The 18,678-nt window shown below is 42.6% G+C and overlaps 1 protein-coding gene across 2 annotated transcripts; it reads left to right on the forward strand.

Annotated features, from left to right (window-relative positions):
• The first annotated feature begins 12,496 nt into the window (after nucleotides 1-12,496).
• On the forward strand, nucleotides 12,497-18,194 carry LOC123085118 (peroxisomal nicotinamide adenine dinucleotide carrier). 2 transcript variants are annotated; one of them, XM_044506711.1, is made up of 12 exons: nucleotides 12,497-12,782; nucleotides 12,846-12,935; nucleotides 13,031-13,123; nucleotides 13,202-13,276; nucleotides 13,704-13,834; nucleotides 14,729-14,783; nucleotides 15,349-15,504; nucleotides 15,949-16,017; nucleotides 16,103-16,210; nucleotides 16,881-16,949; nucleotides 17,633-17,687; nucleotides 17,864-18,194. In XM_044506711.1, the coding sequence occupies exons 2-12, from the start codon at nucleotides 12,855-12,857 to the stop codon at nucleotides 18,058-18,060; spliced, it is 1,089 nt and encodes a 362-aa protein (XP_044362646.1). In that variant the 5' UTR covers nucleotides 12,497-12,782; nucleotides 12,846-12,854; the 3' UTR covers nucleotides 18,061-18,194. The 2 variants fall into 2 exon arrangements, with proteins under 2 accessions (XP_044362646.1, XP_044362645.1); XM_044506710.1 differs by having other exon boundaries at nucleotides 12,497-12,935.
• The last annotated feature ends 484 nt before the right edge of the window (nucleotides 18,195-18,678 follow it).

Here is an 18,678-nt window from a genome sequence, read left to right on the forward strand (position 1 = left end):
CATCAAGATGACCATAAGCTCTAAGACTCACAAAGAGAACCAAACAAGAACCAAGAAAGATGATGCAAGGATGCAATGGTTTGAGCTCTCTATGAACGATACGATCAAGCTACTCATCGAGAGCCCCCCTTGATAGTACGGTAATCGATCCTATAACCCGGTCTCCCAACTACCATCATGAGACTGGTAAAATAGAAAACCTATCAAGGGCAAACCTTTGCCTTGCACATGGTTCACTTGAGCTAGATGATGACAATCTTGACTCCCTCAAGTTGGACCACCTTTCTTGATTGTGTTGACTCGATGAAGACTAGTTGATTGCTCCCCCATACTCCACTATGGGTGAGCCACTCTTCCGCACATCTTCACAAGTCCATTATCACCACAAAGGACGGCAAGCTTCAAGCATTTGAACTCTTCATGATGCTCCACTTGAACTTGCACACCGCAACCTAACCCCACAAAGAACTCTCATGAAGACCATGGGTTAGTACACAAAGCGTAATTGACAATTCTTACCATACCATGGGATCACTTGATCCCTCTCGGTACATCTTCTGCGCTTTGTGAGTTGATCAACTTGATTCACTCTTGACTTAGTCTTGATCAACCTTGAACCTTTCCAATTCTCTTCATTTGAATGATGTCTTGAAGGTAGACATGAATGATCACACAATCTTCTTCTTCAAGACATGCTTGCAATAAGCTCAACTCTCACATGACCAATCTTTGGATAATTCCTTGAATAACACCTTGGTCGACACAAACTCTCCTTGAAATCAACACATGCACTCCAAGAAAAGCCTATGGACAAAACCTTCAAATATAACTCAAGGAAACCATTAGTCCATAGAGATTGTCATCAATTACCAAAACCAAACATGGGGGCACCGCATGTTCTTTCAGTTATTGACTGGAGAGTTGTCTCAACCATGTCTGCATGACTCCCGAACCCATAGGGTCTACACACTTAAGGTTCGATGACGCTAAGGTTTATAGGGAAAGTATGTACGCGGTTAACGAATGTTGTTCGGAGTCCCAGATGAGATCCCGGACGTCACGAGGAGTTCCAGAATGGTCCAGAGGTAAAGATTGATATATAGGAAGTATGATTTTGGCCATCGGAAGTTCCGGGCATCACCGGTAGTGTACCGGGACCACCGGAGGGGTCCGGGGGTCCACCGGGAGGGGCCATGGGCCCCAGAGGCATACATGGGCCAAGTGTGAGAAGGGACCAACCCCTAGGTGGGCTGGGGCGCCTCCCCACGAAGGCCCATGCGCCTAGAGAGAAGAGGGGGCAAACCCTAAGGGCAAATGGGCCCTAAGGCCCATGCCTGGTGCGCCTCCCTCTCCCCCCACTTGGCCGCCACCCCAGATGGGGATTGGGGCTGCCGCCACCCCTAGGGTGGAAACCCTAGGTGGTGGCGCAGCCATCCCTCTCCCCCTATATATAGTGGAGGCAAAGGGGCAGCCCAACACACGAAGTTCTTCCCCTGTTGGCGCATCCCTACCTCTCTCCCTCCTCGTCTCTCGTAGTGCTTGGCGAAGCCCTGCTGGAGTTCCGCGCTCCTCCACCACCACCACGCCGTCGTGCTTCTGCTGGACGGAGTCTTCCCAACCTCTCCTTCTCCCCTTGCTGGATCAAGGCGTAGGAGACGTCACCGGGTTGCACGTGTGTTGAACGCGGAGGCGCCGTGGTTCGGCGCTTAGATTGGAATCAACTGTGATCTGAATCGCTACGAGTACGACTCCTTCATCTGCATTCTTGCAACGCTTTTGCTTAGCGATCTACAAGGGTATGTAGATGCACTCTCCTTCCCCTCGTTGCTAGATTACTCCATAGATTGATCTTGGTGATGCGTAGAAAATTTTAAATTTCTGCTACGATCCCAAACAGTGGTATCAGAGCCAGGTTTATGCGTAGTTTCTATGCACGAGTAGAACACAAGTTGTTGTGGGCGTTGATTTTGTCAATTTGCTTGCCGTTACTAGTCTTATCTTGATTCGGCGGCATCATGGGATGAAGCGGCCCGGACCGACCTTACACGTACGCTTACGTGAGACTGGTTCCACCGACTGACATGCACTAGTTGCATAAGGTGGCTATCGGGTGTCTGTCTGTCCCACTTTAGTCGGATCGGATTCGATGAAAAGGGTCCTTATGAAGGGTAAATAGAAATTGGCATATCACGTTGTGGTTTTGGCGTAGGTAAGAAACGTTCTTGCTAGAAACCTATAGCAGCCACGTAAAAACTTGCAACAACAATTAGAGGACGTCTAACTTGTTTTTGCAGCATGCGCCGTGTGATGTGATATGGCCAAAAGGATGTGATGAATGATATATGTGATGTATGAGATTGATCATGTTCTTGTAATAGGAATCACGACTTGCATGTCGATGAGTATGACAACCGGCAGGAGCCATATGAGTTGTCTTAATTTATTTATGACCTGCGTGTCAACATAAACGTCATGTAATTACTTTACTTTATTGCTAAAGAGTTAGCCATAGTAGTAGAAGTAATAGATGACGAGACAACTTCAAGAAGACACGATGATGGAGATCATGATGATGGAGATCATGGTGTCATGCCGGTGACAACGATGATCATGGAGCCCCGAAGATGGAGATCAAAAGGAGCAAAATGATATTGGCCATATCATGTCACTATTTGATTGCATGTGATGTTTATCATGTTTTACCATTCTTATTTGCTTAGAACGACGGTAGCTTAAATAAGATGACCCCTCGCAATAATTTCAAGAAAGTGTTCCCCCTAATTGTGCACCGTTGCGAAGGTTCGTTGTTTCGAAGCACCACGTGATGATCGGGTGTGATAGATTCTAATGTTCGAATACAACGGGTGTAAGCCAGATTTACACACGCAATACACTTAGGTTGACTTGACGAGCCTAGCATGTACAGACATGGCCTCGGAACACGGAAGACCGAAAGGTCGAGCATGAGTCGTATAGAAGATACGATCAACATGAAGATGTTCACCGATGTTGACTAGTCCGTCTCATGTGATGATCGGACACGGCCTAGTTGACTTGGATCATGTTTCACTTAGATGACTAGAGGGATGTCTATCTGAGTGGGAGTTCATTAAATATTTTGATTAGATGAACTTAATTATCATGAACATAGTCCAAATTGTCTTTGCAAATATGTTGTAGATAAATAGCTCATGTTGTAGCTCCCTATTTCAATACGATCCTAGAGAAAGACCAAGTTGAAAGATATTGTAAGCAATGATGCGGACTGGGTCCGTAGTCCGAGGAGTGTCCTCACTGCTACACAGAAGGCTTACGTCTTTGATGCATCGCTCGATGTTCAAACCCCTACAACGTCGTCTGTGGATGTTGTGAACACCTGACAGACACGTCCTGATGACTACTTGATAGTTTAGTGCACCATACTTTACGGCTTAGAATCGGGATTCCAATGACGTTTTGAACGCCATAAGACATATGAGATGTTCCAAGAGCTGAAATTGGGATTTCAGGCTCATGCCCGCATTGAGAGGTATGAGACCTCTGACAAGTTCTTTTGCCAACAAGATGGAGGAGAATAGCTCAGCTAGTGAGCATGTGCTCAGAATGTCTGGGTGCTACAATCACTTAAATCAAGTGGGAGTTAAACTTCCGAATAAGATAGTGATTGATTGAGTTCTCTAGTCACTATCACTAAGCTACTAGATCTTCGTGATGAACTATGACATGCAAGGGATGGAGATGATCCCGGAGCTGTTCGCGGTGCTTAAGACCGCAACAAGTAGAAATCAAGAAGGAGCATCAAGTGTTGATGGTTTAACAAGACCACTGGTTTCGAGAAGGGCAAGGGCTAGAAGGGAAACTTCATGAATGGCAAACCAGTTGCCGCTCCAGTGAAGGAACCCAAGGTTGAACCCAAACCCGAGACTAAGTGCTTCTATTGTAAGGGGAACGGTCACTGGTAGCGGAACTACCCCCAAATGCATGGTAGATAAGAAGGTTGGCAACTTCAACAAAGTATATACATGTTATTAATGTGTACTTCACTAGTACTCCTGGTAGCATCTGGGTATTGGATACCGGTTCAGTTGCTATTATTGGTGACTTGAAGCAAAAGCTACGGACTAAACGGAGACTGGCTAAGGGCGAGGTGACGATGTGTGTTGAAAGTGTTTCCAAATTTGATGAGATCACCATCGCACGCTCCATCTGCCTTCGGGATTAGTATTGAACCTAGATAAATGTTATCAGGTGTCTACGTTGAGCATGAATATGATTAGATCATGTTCATTGCAATACGGTTATTCATTTAAGTTAGGGAATAATGGTTATTCTGTTTACATGAATAATACCTTTCATGGTCATGCACCCTATGTGAATGGTTCATTGAATCTCGGTCGTGGTAATACGCATGTTCACGCCAAAAGATGTAGAGTTAATAATGATAGTACCACTTTCTTGTGGCACTGCCGCTTAGGTCATATTGGCGTAAGATGCATGAAGAAACTCCATGTTGATGGATGTTTGGAGTCACTTGATTTTGAATCGCTTGACACATGCGAGCCATGCCTCATGAGCAGGATGACTAAGACCCCGTTTTCAGGTACAATGAAACGGGCAAGTGACTTGTTGGAAATCATACATTCTGATGCGTGTGATCCAATGAAAATTGAAGCGTGCGGTGGATATCGCTATTTTCTCATCTTCACTGACGATTTGAGTAGATATAGGTATATTTACTTAATGAAGCACAAGTCTGAAACATTTGAAAAGTTTAAGCGATTTCAAAGTGAAGTTAAGAACCATCATAACAAGAAGATCAAATCCCTACAATCTGATCGATGAGAATTTCTGAGTTATGAGTTTGACAATCACTTAAGACGCTGTGGAATTGTTTCACAGTTGAAGCCACCTGGAACACCACAGTTGTAATGGTGTGTCCGGACATCGTAATCGAACCCTATGAGATAGGATGCGATCTATGATGTCTCTTACCAATCTACCGTTTTCATTTTGAGGTTATGCGTTAGAGACAGCTGCATTCACTTTAGATAGGACACCATCTAAGTCCGTTGAGACGACGTTGTGTGAACATTGGTTTGGCAAGAAACCAAAGTTGTCGTTTCTTAATGTTTGGGGCTGCGATGCTTAAGGCTTCAGCCGGAGAAGCTCGAACCCAAAGCGGACAAACACATCTTCATAGGATACCCAAAGGTGACAGTTGGGTACACCTTCTATCTCAGATTCGAGGGCAAATTGTTTGTCGCTAAGAACGGGTCCTTCCTCGAGAAGGAGTTTCTCTCGAAAGAATTGAGTGGGAAGAAGATAGAACTTGATGAGGTTGTCGAACCTTTATTTCAACCAGAGAGTGATGTAACACAGAAAGATGTTTTCTGTGGCGCCTACGTCTGTTGAAGAGGAAGTTAATGATAGTGATCATGAAGCTTCGGGTCAAGTTGCTATCGAACCTCATAGGTCGACAAGGATATGTACTACTCCCGAGTGGTACGGTAATCCTGTCTTAGATATCATGTTGTTAGACAACAATAAACCTACGAGCTATGGAGAAGCGATGGTGGGCCCGTATTCCGACAAATGGTTAGAAGCCATGAAATCCGAGATAGGATCCATGTATCAGAACAAAGTATGGACTTTGGTGGACTTGCCCGATGATCGGCAAGCCATTGAGATAAATGGATCTTTAAGAAGAAGACAGACGTGGGCGGTAATGTTACCGTCTATGAAGCTCGACTTGTGGGAAAGAGTCTTTTCACAAGTTCAAGGAGTTGACTACGATGAGAATTTCTCACCCGTAGCGATGCTTAAGTCCGTCGAAATCATGTTAGCATTAGTTGTATTTTTCGATTATGAAATCTGATAGATGGATGTCAAAAACAAGTTTTCTTACCAGTTTTCGTAAGAAAGAGTTGTATGTGATACAATCAAAGTTTTATGGATGGATGCTAAAAGGAATGCTGGCTCCAGCGATCCTTCTATGGACTAGAGCAAGCATCTCGGAGTCAGAATATATGCTTTGATGGAGTGATCAAAGCTTTTAGGTTTATACAATGTTTGCTAGAAACTTGTATTTACAAGAAAGTGAGTGGGAGCACTACAACATTTCTGATAAGTATATGTGGATGACATATTGTTGATTCGAAATAATGTAGAATTTCTGGAAAGCATAAACGGTTGTTTGAAGAGTGATTTTCAAAGGAAGGCCTGGATAAAGCTGCTTACATATTGGGCATCAAGATCTATAGAGATAGATCAAAATGCCTAATGATACTTTCAAAGAACGCACACCTTGACATGTTTTTGAAGGAGTTCAAAATAGATCAGTCAAAGAAGGGGTTCTTACCTGAGTTGTAAGGTGTGAAGTTGAGTAAGACTCGAAGATTGACCACGACAAAAGAAAGAGGAAGGACGAAGGTCGTCCCCTATGCTTTTGTCATAGGCTCTATACGGTATGCCATGCTGAGTACCGCACCAGATGTGTTCCTTGCCACATGTCTGACAAGAGGGTACAAAGGTGATCTAGGAGTGGATCACCAGATAGCGGTCAAAATTATCCTTAGAGGAATAACAAAATGTTTCTCGGTTATGGAGGTGATAAAGAGTTCAACGTAAAGAGTTACGTCGATGCAAGCTTAACACCTATCTAGATAGCTCTGAGTAGAGATGTCGGATACGTATAATGGAGCAACAATTTGGAATAGCTCCAAGTGGAACGTGGTAGCAGCATCTACGATATGACATAAAGTTTTGCGAAATACATAGGGATCTGAATATTGCAGACCCGTTGACTACAACCTCTCTCACAAGCATAACATGATCAAACCCAGAACTCATTGAGTATTAATCACATAGTGATGTGAACTAGATTATTAAGTCTAGTAAACTCTTTGGATGTTGGTCACATGGCGATGTGACCTGTGAGTGTTATTCACATGGCGATGTGAACTAGATTATTGACTCTAGTGCAAGTGGGAGACTATTGGAAATATGCCCTAGAGGCAATAATAAATTGGTTATTATTATATTTCCTTGTTCATGATAATCGTTTATTATCCATGCTAGAATTGTATTGATAGGAAACTCAGATACATGTGTGGATACATAGACAACACCATGTCCCTAGTAAGCCTAGTAAGCCTCTAGTTGACTAGCTCATTGATCAATAGATGGTTATGGTTTCCTGACCATGGACATTGGATGTCGTTGATAACGGGGTCGCATCATTAGGAGAATGATGTGATGGACAAGACCCAACCCTAAGCCTAGCACAAGATCGTGTAGTTCGTATGCTAAAGCTTTTCTAATGTCAAATATCATTTCCTTAGACCATGAGATTGTGCAACTCCCGGATACCGTAGGAGTGGTTTGGGTGTGCCAAACGTCACAACGTAACTGGGTGGCTATAAAGGTGCACTACGGGTATCTCCGAAAGTGTCTGTTGGGTTGGCACGAATCGAGACTAGGATTTGTCACTCCGTGTAAACGGAGAGGTACCTCTGGGCCCACTCGGTAGGACATCATCATAATGTGCACAATGTGACCAAGGAGTTGATCACGGGATGATGTGTTACGGAACGAGTAAAGAGACTTGCTGGTAACGAGATTGAACAAGGTATCGGGATACCGACAATCTAATCTCGGGCAAGTATCGTACCAATAGACAAAGGGAATTGTATACGGGATTGATTGAATCCTTGACATCGTGGTTCATCCGATGAGATCATCGTGGAGCATGTGGGAGCCAACATGGGTATCTAGATCCCGCTGTTTGTTATTGACCGGAGAGTTGTCTCGGCCATGTCTGCATGACTCCCGAACCCGTAGGGTCTACACACTTAAGGTTCGATGACGCTAGGGTTTATAGGGAAAGTATGTACGCGGTTACTGAATGTTGTTCGGAGTCCCGGATGAGATCCCAGACGTCACGAGGAGTTCCAGAATGGTCCGTAGGTAGAGATTGATATATAGGAAGTATGGTTTTGGCCACCGAAAGTGTTCCGGGCATCACCGGGACCACCGGGAGGGGCCACGGGCCCCGAAGGCATACATGGGCCAAGTGTGAGAAAGGACCAGCCCCTAGGTGGGCTGGGGCGCCTCCCCACGAAGGCCCATGCGCCTAGAGAGAAGAGGGGGCAAACCCTAAGGGCAAATGGGCCTTAAGGCCCATGCCTGGTGCGCCTCCCTCTTCCCCCACTTGGCCGCCACCCCAGATGGGGATTGGGGATGCCGCCACCCCTAGGGTGGAAACCCTAGGTGGGGTCGCAGACCTCCCTCTCCCCCTATATATAGTGGAGGCAAAGGGGCAGCCCAACACACGAAGTTCTTCCCCTGTTGGCGCAGCCCTACCTCTCTCCCCCCTCGTCTCTCGTAGTGCTTGGCGAAGCCCTGCTGGAGTTCCGCGCTCCTCCGCCACCACCACGCCGTCGTGCTGCTGCTCGACGGAGTCTTCCCAACCTCTCCTTCTCCCCTTGCTGGATCAAGGCGTAGGAGACGTCACCGGGCTGCACGTGTGTTGAACGCGGATGCGCCGTGGTTCGGCGCTTAGATCGGAATCAACCGCGATCTGAATCGCTACGAGTACGACTCCTTCATCCGTGTTCTTGCAACGCTTCCGCTTAGCGATCTACAAGGGTATGTAGATGCACTCTCCTTCCCCTCGTTGCTAGATTACTCCATAGATTGATCTTGGTGATGCGTAGGAAATTTAAAATTTCTGCTACGATCCCCAACAGCGTCACCCCCGTGAATACTGATATCCCTAACCTATCAACTAGTCCTAGCCGAAGCAGCAACATACACCTCCCCGCCACTGTATGTCAAAGCGACCAAGGGAGAGGGAGGCGAATACATGGGTTCGCCGCGTGGAGATCGAGAGGAGGAAGGCTTTGCACCGGTCTCCTTGCGAGAGGATAAAAAAGACAGGTTGAATTATTTAAAATTTCACTAATCCAAAGTTATCCTAGGTTTTGACTAGCTCTCCTTTGTAAAGAAAAACCAAGTCGCCATCTTCGAACAAGCCAAAAGGCTGCATTGTGCATTTTTTAAAATTGTATTTGCGCAACAACGGTTTAGCGATCATCAAGTAGACACATCATCCATAGATTGTTTAAGGTTAAAGCTAGAGAGATCATCATTCCACTTGCAAGAAACTTTATACCAAAACAAAATCTAGCTACTCCATGTGCCATCTCATTAACTTCTCACAAACATTGCTTGAAATCAACCTTCCCGGTCCTATGTTGCAAGTTTATGCATTGTGAAAAGATGGTCACTGCACCATTCCATCACATATCCTATCTCGTTTACTTCATATGTGTCTGACTCCTCTCGAATGGCATGACACCCCAACCCAGTTGCCAAAAATTGTGGCTATCCCATAGTGCTATAGCTTTCGGTCAATAGTTAATTCAACGTTAAATATCCTTTTTTTGACTTTTTTGTGCTTACATAAAGTGTGGTTGGTTCAAAGGATAGGCTTGAGTGACTGCGAGTATTCCAACCAATTGGCTAGGGGTGGCCATTTTTTCTGCTTGGGTGTGTGGGTGGGAGAAGCCAATATTTTGTTTTGGTTAGGAGGATGAAAGGTCGTTTGGGGCAGCCATCTGAGTGTTTTATTTAAGGGGTGAATGATGGATAGGGATCATAACGACATTTTGATTCAAGTGGAGAGATTAGCTTCATAATGTGTAACTTCTACAGAAAAAGTACCAATTATCATAATACATTGATGTTGTTATATAAACAATTTTGGTATCCTTAGTAGTGTGGTTGAAGAAATGTAAGTATATGTGTGTACGACAACCTTATACCAAGGTTACAAATGACATGTTGATGTTTTTAAATAGGCCCAACCGTCTCCTAACGTGTGAACTACGTCTTATGTGAGGGGAGACATCGAGAGAAGTACTCGACACATATAACATTGTGTTTTTGAAGTCTCACAACTCTCGATGCTGCTGCTCGAATCTCCTGCTTGTCCCAGGTGCCAATGTGCCATGGAAGATCGCGAGCATATGTTCTTTTGGGGTTTGATGTCTCGGGCGCGCTATTAGCATCCGCCCGTCTTTCTCTTCGCAAGCGTGTGGTCTACTCAAACACCTAATGGTCTACAACCTCGATTTGACCCTTCATTATCCTCCTCATGCCACAGAAGCTTTGGGATGCTAGAAACTCAAAATTCTATCAAACTACGGTAGCTCTCTTTCTCTCTCTCTCTCTTGGTCTTTAATATAGTGATCTCTTTGAAAATCAATCTGATGTAATTCTTGTGACCTTTTTGTTGGGATCCGATGAATTATGGATTTATGATCAAATTCTTCATTGAATCTATATGAGTCTTTTGAAGTTTCTTTGTTGCGTAATTTTATGCCTTTGTATTTCTCTCTCGTCTATTAGTGTACTTTGGCCAAGTTTGATTGATTTATCTTCAGTTGGGGAGGTGCTTTGTAGTGGGTTCAATCCTGCAGTGATCTAGTCCAATGACAGAAAGGACAAAGTCACATATTATGTTGTTGCCACTAAGGATAAACGACGGGGTTAATCTTATTACTGGGTTTTCTCCTGTCTATATTATATCATCTTGCTTATTGTGTTACTCTGTTTCTTGTGAACTTAATACTTTGAGATGCATGTTGGATAACGGTCTTGGGATGGAGTAATAGTTGTGGACGTCAATAAGTTTAACGGTTTACTTATCACATACGTAATGCCTATGTGAGATTATGACATGAATGATCATAGTTATAATTTGCGATATTCTGACAATTTCATAACAATAATTTGTCTACCATGCCACTGCATGCTTTTGCAAAAGATGACACTAGTGAACCTATGGCCCTTAAGTCTATTTTCCATCCATACAAAAACTCCTAAAATCGCTCTTTTACTTTTTTGCCACTTTGCCCTATCACTATTTGCTTTTAATCTTGTAACTAGTTAAAACAAGGGGATTGATAATCCCCTTGCCTTTGTTGGGTGCAGGAAATTTATTTGTTTGTGTGCAGGTACTGCCAACGTTATTAGATCGGTGTCTCCCATCGGTTCGATAAACCTTGGTTCTTAACCGAGGGAAATACTTTCTACTGTTGTGCTACATCACCCTTTCTCTTTGAGAAAATCCAGCAACTCCATCATGACTAGTACACTTAAGTAAAAGATGGCTCATGGGTATATAAAGACTAGTCTAAGGTTGAATATTCATGACTCATGGCAACCACTCATTATCCTCCATATGAAGACCTCTTATAGACTTGGGCTTCTTTACTCCTTATCTTTTTCTCCCTATAAGCCACCAAACTGCGTGAAATGCCTTCGTTCCCTCGAACCTCCATTGTTCTAAGAAACCTTTTAATACCAGTTTGATTCCAATGCATACAGACAGGTAGCTCGTCAATTTTTTTATTTTTTAAAAACCCACTATTCCCGCGCAACCTTTTAATCCCGATTTCGTTCCATTGCATACAACTAGATAGTTAATCAGGCTTTTTAATCATGGAGTAAGCTTTATCTAATGGGGAAGCATGCATGGTTGCGCACATGGCTAAAGTACACTGCACATGGTTGATCGGTGTGAAGAATGATTTACTCAAAACTGATTCAACTCGCATTTTATCTTTCTATGCGAGTATTTTTTATGAAAGCACATCTATAGTTGCTATAGTTGTTTTAGCTTTAGTCGAGGTTTGAAATGTCTTTGCCATCTCTAATCAACGATCGTCTCATATCGCTTCTTTGATATATTGTCAATGTAACAAATTAACAGAACAAAGATCACACTCATTTTCAGCATTTTCATCAAGTTTTCTTTAGATGCTTACTCTAAACAACATTTCTTTCAAACATGATTCTTTGTCATCAATTTATACTATGTTTCATATTTTTAAACATCAAATTATTTGTTAACAGTTCTCCCAGCAACACGCGGGACATCATCTAGTTCCTATGTAGGATAGGGATCAATCATTCACATTTGAAAGAAAGAAAAACATTATTACTTGGTTCATAGAATAGGAATCATATGACAAAGAAAGTGAGTTGACATGCCTACAGTGAAAGAAAGAATTTTTTCATTGAGTCTAAGCTAAGGCCTTCTTTGGTTTAGAGAAATTTTGTAGGAATTTTAGAGGATAGTAATTTGTTGAAAAAACTCCTTTGAAGCCTTTGGTTTAGAGAAATGGATTCCTATTCCTATGTACTTACTCTTTTTCATAATACGTGTCGTGATACAGGGAGTAGGATATAAACCAATCTTTCACATCTCAAAGAAATAAAAATAGCCTAGACTCAATGAAAAATATGATATCTTATGAATCAAGTGACATTTATTTGCTAATAAAAATTAAGATCCATATCATCTCATTTCTAATAGTTCTCCATTGTCGTATTACGACCAAAGGAGGCCTAAATTCCCTAACAAACAAACAAAAACAAAGGAGGCCTAAAAACGTCGACGGCGAGAGGATAGCCCAAGCCCATCTGACACCCTGACTCTCTCTTCCCCTAATCCCCGCGAAGGAAAGCGAAACGTGAAAAATCGCGGAGCACACCCTCGTTCGTCCCCGTCGTCCGCCAGTGCCAGTGGCAACCAATTCGGTCTCCCCTTCCCCAAATCTCGCTCCACAGTCCGGCTCCGGCTCCGGCTCCACACGGCGCGCCGACGGTCAACCTTGGCGCCTTGTCTCGCGTCCGCGGCAGCTCGGCGCAACGGTGGGCGCCTCCGCCGGACAAGCAGTAGCGTTCCAGTAGCAAGGCGACCCCGCTATTATCAGGCACTCTCTCGACTGGCTCGGAGCAATTTGCCACACCGCCTGCTGATTGCGCCCGATTGTTAGGTTGGGGGCATGTCGAGCGCGGTGGTGAACGGGCTGGCCGGCGCCGGCGGCGGCATCATCGCCCAGATCATCACATACCCCCTCCAGACCGTACCAACCCTTCTCCCCTCCCGTTCTCTATAACTAATTCCACTACTCCCCGCTAATCAGCTCACTCCTCTCGCTTCCTGGTGATGTCTCGACAGGTGAACACCCGGCAGCAGACAGAGAGGTCAGCGAAGAAGAAGAAGGCCGGTGGCGGTGGCTCCGACGCTTCCACCCTCTTCCAGATGCTCCAGGTGATTCCTCTTAGGTTTATCATCATTTATTTACAGTTGCCAATGCTAATGTCCTAGTGGTTAATTGTGGAACTGCAGCTGGTCCAAACGGAAGGCTGGGGTGGGTTGTACAGCGGCCTCAAACCCTCACTTATTGGCACCGCTGCCTCGCAGGTAAATACAATAGTTTTGTAATTCTTGATCTGTTTTTCTGTATGTGCAACATTATTCTCGAACTATCATAGACCTATGGTGTTCTTTCCCAGTACGCGACACTTGATAATTCCATCTAGTCTGATTTTCTTATGTACTAGTACTCCCTCCGTTTTTATTTAGTCCGCATATTAGCTTTGGTCAAAGTCAAGCTTTGTAAACTTTGACTAAGTTTATAAACAAAAATATTAATATATACAATAATAAATCAATACTATTAGATTCATTGTTGAATGTACTAACACATCATATAGATTTGTTATGGTAAATGCTTATAATTTTTTCTATAAAGTTGGTCAAACTTTATGAAGTTTGACTTCAGTCAAACCTAATATGCAGACTAAATAAAAACGGAGGGAGTATCATATTTGTGTTTTTTCATTTGCAGGGAATCTATTACTACTTCTACCAGCTTCTCAAGAACAAGGTGGAAGATGTGGCAGCTGCTCGTGGGAAAAAGGGCCTAGGGGATGGCACTGTTGGGATGTTTTCTTGGCTTGTTATTGCAGCTGTTGCTGGGTAAGTCAACCTACTTGCATTCGTTCAACGGACCAGTCACTTATTTTTCTTGAAATGATAATGTAAGAAATCCTGGATGGGGCTGTTCAGTTATCTATTGGTGTTAGTGTAAGAGGGCATTCCAGCAGCATGGATGCAATCAAACAAAGGCTTTTGCAGAAGAGTTGTGCACTTGCCTGTGGAAGCTTTGACTTTGACATGAACATGTAAATGTTCACTGACTGTTGAAACTTGAAATCATTTTGAACTAGATAGCAGATGATAATATGCAATTAATGCTAATGTATGGGCAGCTATGAGCCTATGACTGTTGCCCTGATCCTGCCTGTGACTGACCGAAGCAATGGTTCACATTAAGCTGTAAGCTTGTAATTCTGTCCAGCCAAGGCTGTTTCTGTTCTGATGAATTATAATTTTATACCATATCCCAAACTCAATCACCTTACACTCCTTCATAGTCGTCTAGTGGATTATATCCCCTTCACAAGAAAGATCAGAGACAACTTCTAGATGAAATTTATCTTTAGTGACATGTGTTGGGTTCGTTGCAGGGACAAGTATAACGGGAATAACCAACCAGGGATGAACATAATGCGTAAACTACTAAATAATAGGAATATTCCATAAGGATATCAGGGTTCTATTTCCCCTCAGCCATCTAGTTTCATTACCTCTGTTGTAGCTCTGCAGTCCTTTCATCCAGGTTGTATCTGTTTGGATTATGCATCTTTAAGTTATTCATGAATATCGTGCCGTGTGTTTCAGTTCTTGGCAGTTATCTTGGTTTATTTATTGGTAAAAACTGAAGCATCTGTATGAATAAAAAAAACCGAGTTGCATGAGATACTGAGATTGATCCTTAGGCATGCTCATGGAATCCTTTCTGTGCTTCAGGTCAATCAATGTTCTTCTTACAATTCCAATATGGGTTCTTGTCACACGTATGCAGGTAAACTTTATTAAACGAACTTCCTTTAAAAATTTGGCATGAGAACCACTGAATTTTGTTGAACAAAAGAGTTACCAGAAGACTACAAGATTCGAAATAGGCTTAACGAGACCCTATTGTAGTGAAAGCAGTGCGACGATTTCCACTACATCCTAATACGTGTGTACTGTGTTTGCTCTGTCTTTGATGATGACAAGGAGTCCACAAACGGGCCCCATTCCACTACCAAAGCACAATGGTTACTACTCCCTCCGTCCCATAATATAAGACTTTTTTTGACTCTAGTGTAGTGTCAAAAAACGTCTTACATTATGGGACGGAGGGAGTACTTATTAGGCCACGCCATCCTTTTGTGAAATTAGTTGGAAGTCCATACGGTCGTTACCAGGCCTGTACTAGTAATGCAACCACTATTACAAAAAACTGTGCAAAGGTTTTGCTCACTCTAAGAATAACAATTATAACGCAACCACTAATAGTTTGCAATGTCTCTATATGCTATTCCATAGAAAGTAATGCTTTACTTATATCTGATCAGCAGATGATTTCCCCTCCTACTTTTCAGACACATACACAGGCAGAAAGGAAGGTGATAGAGTCCAAGAGGGAGCTTTTGCTTAAGGAAATATCCAGGGCCAATCCAATGGATGCTCATATTCTTAAGGATAGATTAGCTAAGCTTGATTCTGAAAAACCTCGCCCATATGGCACACTTCAAGCAGTGAGCACTCTTTTTCTCAAGTTGTCGAATGTTCTTACTATTCGGATTCCTTAGAAAATACTAAACATAGAAATTAAAATACCGTTTCTCTTTTTAAAATGTAATCACTGATGACGTTTCTGCTGGAATTGTTGAGTTTAAACTTCAAGTTACATTAAGCTTGCCTGTAGAGCCCATGAGCACCAGACAGGCCGAGCATTCATCTAGATCCACTCCACCAACTATTTATCTCGAATTACATTTGTTCGATCACCTTATTTCTGTAGGCTTGATTACTGCACCCTATATGACAAATATCATCTGCTAAAACTTCCATCTGTATATTTGACCAGTAATGATGACTGGCATTAGAACACCGTAGTGTCCAGTCTTGCTAATTAACTTTCTACTTCTCAACTGAAGTTACGAGACATAATTATACTTACTACTATCAGTGTTAAACAGATCCGGGAGGTCTATCGTGAATCAGGCATAAGTGGATTCTGGAAAGGGCTTATTCCGACACTAATTATGGTTAGTTATCTGTTTCAAGAACATCAGAACCAAAATTTAGTGGACATATATGTAATAACATTGGTTGAACCATGTGAACCTTCAGGTATGCAATCCATCAATTCAGTTTATGATATATGAAACACTGTCAAAGCATCTCAAGTCAAAGCGGTCTGGAAAGCGATTCCCCAAGAAGAATATCACTGCTATGGAGGTAAGGGATGTTTATCTATAGTTCATGTCTCTATGTTCACGAATATATGTTATTTTGGACTGTTTAATTACTGACCGTTAACTGTTAGCATACTGTCTTCCTAGAAGCTTTATTTTTCTGTTTCTAGAAATTTGCATGTACCTGTGACTGTCTTCCTAGAAACTTTGTTTTCTATGTACTATTTATCCAAGTGCAGGTTTATATCTCTTATATATATGAATAGAAGTACTTGCTTGATGCTTCATATAGTAAATATTCTTCATTGGTGATGCAGTTATCTCAGATCACTTCTCCGTTACATGATTGTATTTCAACATACACACTGTGATTATTTGAGAAAGCTAGATCATTTATTGGCACAAAGGGTCAGGACATTATATATACTGTTTTTAGGCATGCTTGCATGTTGTACAATGTCCAGCTTGGGAGGTGACTTCAGGGAGGAGGATCCTTGACTCCTGGTTATTTCTTGCTCCATTTTGGTACAAATGCAATGCATATCTGTTTATTGCAGTTAGACAATTAGTTATTTCTCTTTGTCTCATTCCACATCCCAGATCTATATTTGTTTATTTGTACTTCAAATCCAAAGCTAAACAACAGTACAAGCTTTTGGAAATATTCTCACATATATTTCTATGTTTCATTCTCAGTATTTTCCCTTGAACAGGTATTCTTAATAGGTGCAATGGCAAAGCTGGGAGCTACTCTTGTGACCTACCCGTTGTTAGTGGTCAAGGTAAAAATATACTCCCTCCGTTCCGAATTACTCGTCGCAGAAATGGATGTATCTAGATGTATTTTAGTTCTAGATACATCCATTTCTATGACGAGTAATTTGGAACGGAGGGAGTATTTGGCAGTTCATCACCTGCAAAGTTTATCACTAATGTGCTGCCCTACCCATACTTATCTGAAGCACATCTTTAAAAAATAATTTATGGTAGAAAGATGCCCCTAGTTAGAAAATTTTGGGAAAATCTGAAACATATGGTATTTGTGAACTTATCCAAATGACTCAATTGGATTATACCAAGCTGAACTGCAAAGCAGACTCTGATAAAAAGGGGTTTCTTTCCATTTTGTTACCTTGTTTCCCAGTTCTAGCAAAGAAACTACTACTTGATCTCCTGCAGTGCAGTATTGAGAAAAAGAGCCCCATCAGTAGGCTCACCATCTAGTACCTGACGCATAGCATCATGAATGTCTGGTTCTGTCATCTATGTGACCACACAACAGCATGCAAATTTCACTCAAAAAGAGTTTAATCTAGATCTGCTGTGGAATGTGAATGCAACTAGTTGATCAGGCATGCATGCAACTACACAGCCTATTCCGTGTGGTTTGAAATGGGGTTACTTTAACAGCAAAGAAATTATGTTATGTTCAATCTGTTTTGATCATGTATTTTACCCCTTGCAGTCTAGGTTGCAGGCAAAACAGGAAATTGGCAGGAACGCGGCGTCCAGATATACAGGTATCTTTCACCAGCATTTAACCAAAACTTGTAAAAAACGTCGGAGTTTTAATGGCTTTCTGAACCAGTGTGCTCTGATTGTGCACGATCTGCTGTATCCTCGTTTTATGCTTGTGCATCTACTCCTGTCACCTCTGTTCAAAAGTGGCATGAGATTGACCGCCTGTATTTACCAGGTACATTAGATGCAATATTGAAGATGATTCGCTACGAGGGATTGCATGGATTTTACAAAGGAATGGGTACAAAGATTGTACAGAGTGTTCTTGCCGCCTCGGTCCTTTTTATGGTGAAGGAGGAGCTGGTTAAGTTTGTAGTTCTTTTAGTTGCCAGGAGCAGGACTCTGCTTCTTACTAGATCTAACAAACTATAGATCTTGTTCTCTGATCAGATTATTTTGTTGTCTCCACATGTAGTATTCCTTTTGAAAATGCACTTTCAGTTCTTTATTAGTCAGAAAATCTTAAGTATCTCTAATTGCTAAAGATGTTCTTCTTTGTGGCGTGAGTTCCTCTCTTCGAACCATCTGTGAACTCTGTAACATCTGCTACCTTTGAAATATATTCAGGTGGGGAGTCTTTCCCCCCGGTGACCATTTCAAAAATAATTACTGCCTCAGGAAATCCATAGTCTAAGTCCCAGACATTGATTTATTTTTGGTTTATTGAACCGGGGGGCATGAGCCGTATGGCGGTGTGCGACGTTTGGTTGTCACTGTCTCAGTGACGCTGTCGTTTGGTGCAATGGCAGTTGACCACTGGCATCAAGAGCTGTCTGGCCAGTTATTTCATCGAAAGCAGCTAGCTGAATCGAGTTTGTTCACTGGTAATCGCTACTCCCTCCGGTCCATAATAAGTGTGTCTGTGTTTTTTTTTTTTGCATAAAAAGGCAGGCCGCAGTCTACCTTGTATATATTCCAAAGGCAGACCATAAGGTCTGAGGATTGTTAGAGTACAAAGGATGCTAGCTAGATCGCTGCATCAGAAAAAGA

Source organism: Triticum aestivum, chromosome 4A, assembly GCF_018294505.1.
Source record: "Triticum aestivum cultivar Chinese Spring chromosome 4A, IWGSC CS RefSeq v2.1, whole genome shotgun sequence".
Lineage (NCBI taxonomy): Eukaryota > Viridiplantae > Streptophyta > Magnoliopsida > Poales > Poaceae > Triticum > Triticum aestivum.

Bases quoted from the DNA above. Each gene is read 5' to 3' on its own strand.
- LOC123085118 (XM_044506710.1), top strand. From the start codon at position 12,855: ATGTCGAGCGCGGTGGTGAACGGGCTGGCCGGCGCCGGCGGCGGCATC. The intron at 13,277-13,703 runs GTAAATACAATA...TTTCATTTGCAG, and splicing joins TTGGCACCGCTGCCTCGCAG to GGAATCTATTACTACTTCTA. The intron at 17,688-17,863 runs GTATCTTTCACC...TGTATTTACCAG, and splicing joins CGCGGCGTCCAGATATACAG to GTACATTAGATGCAATATTG.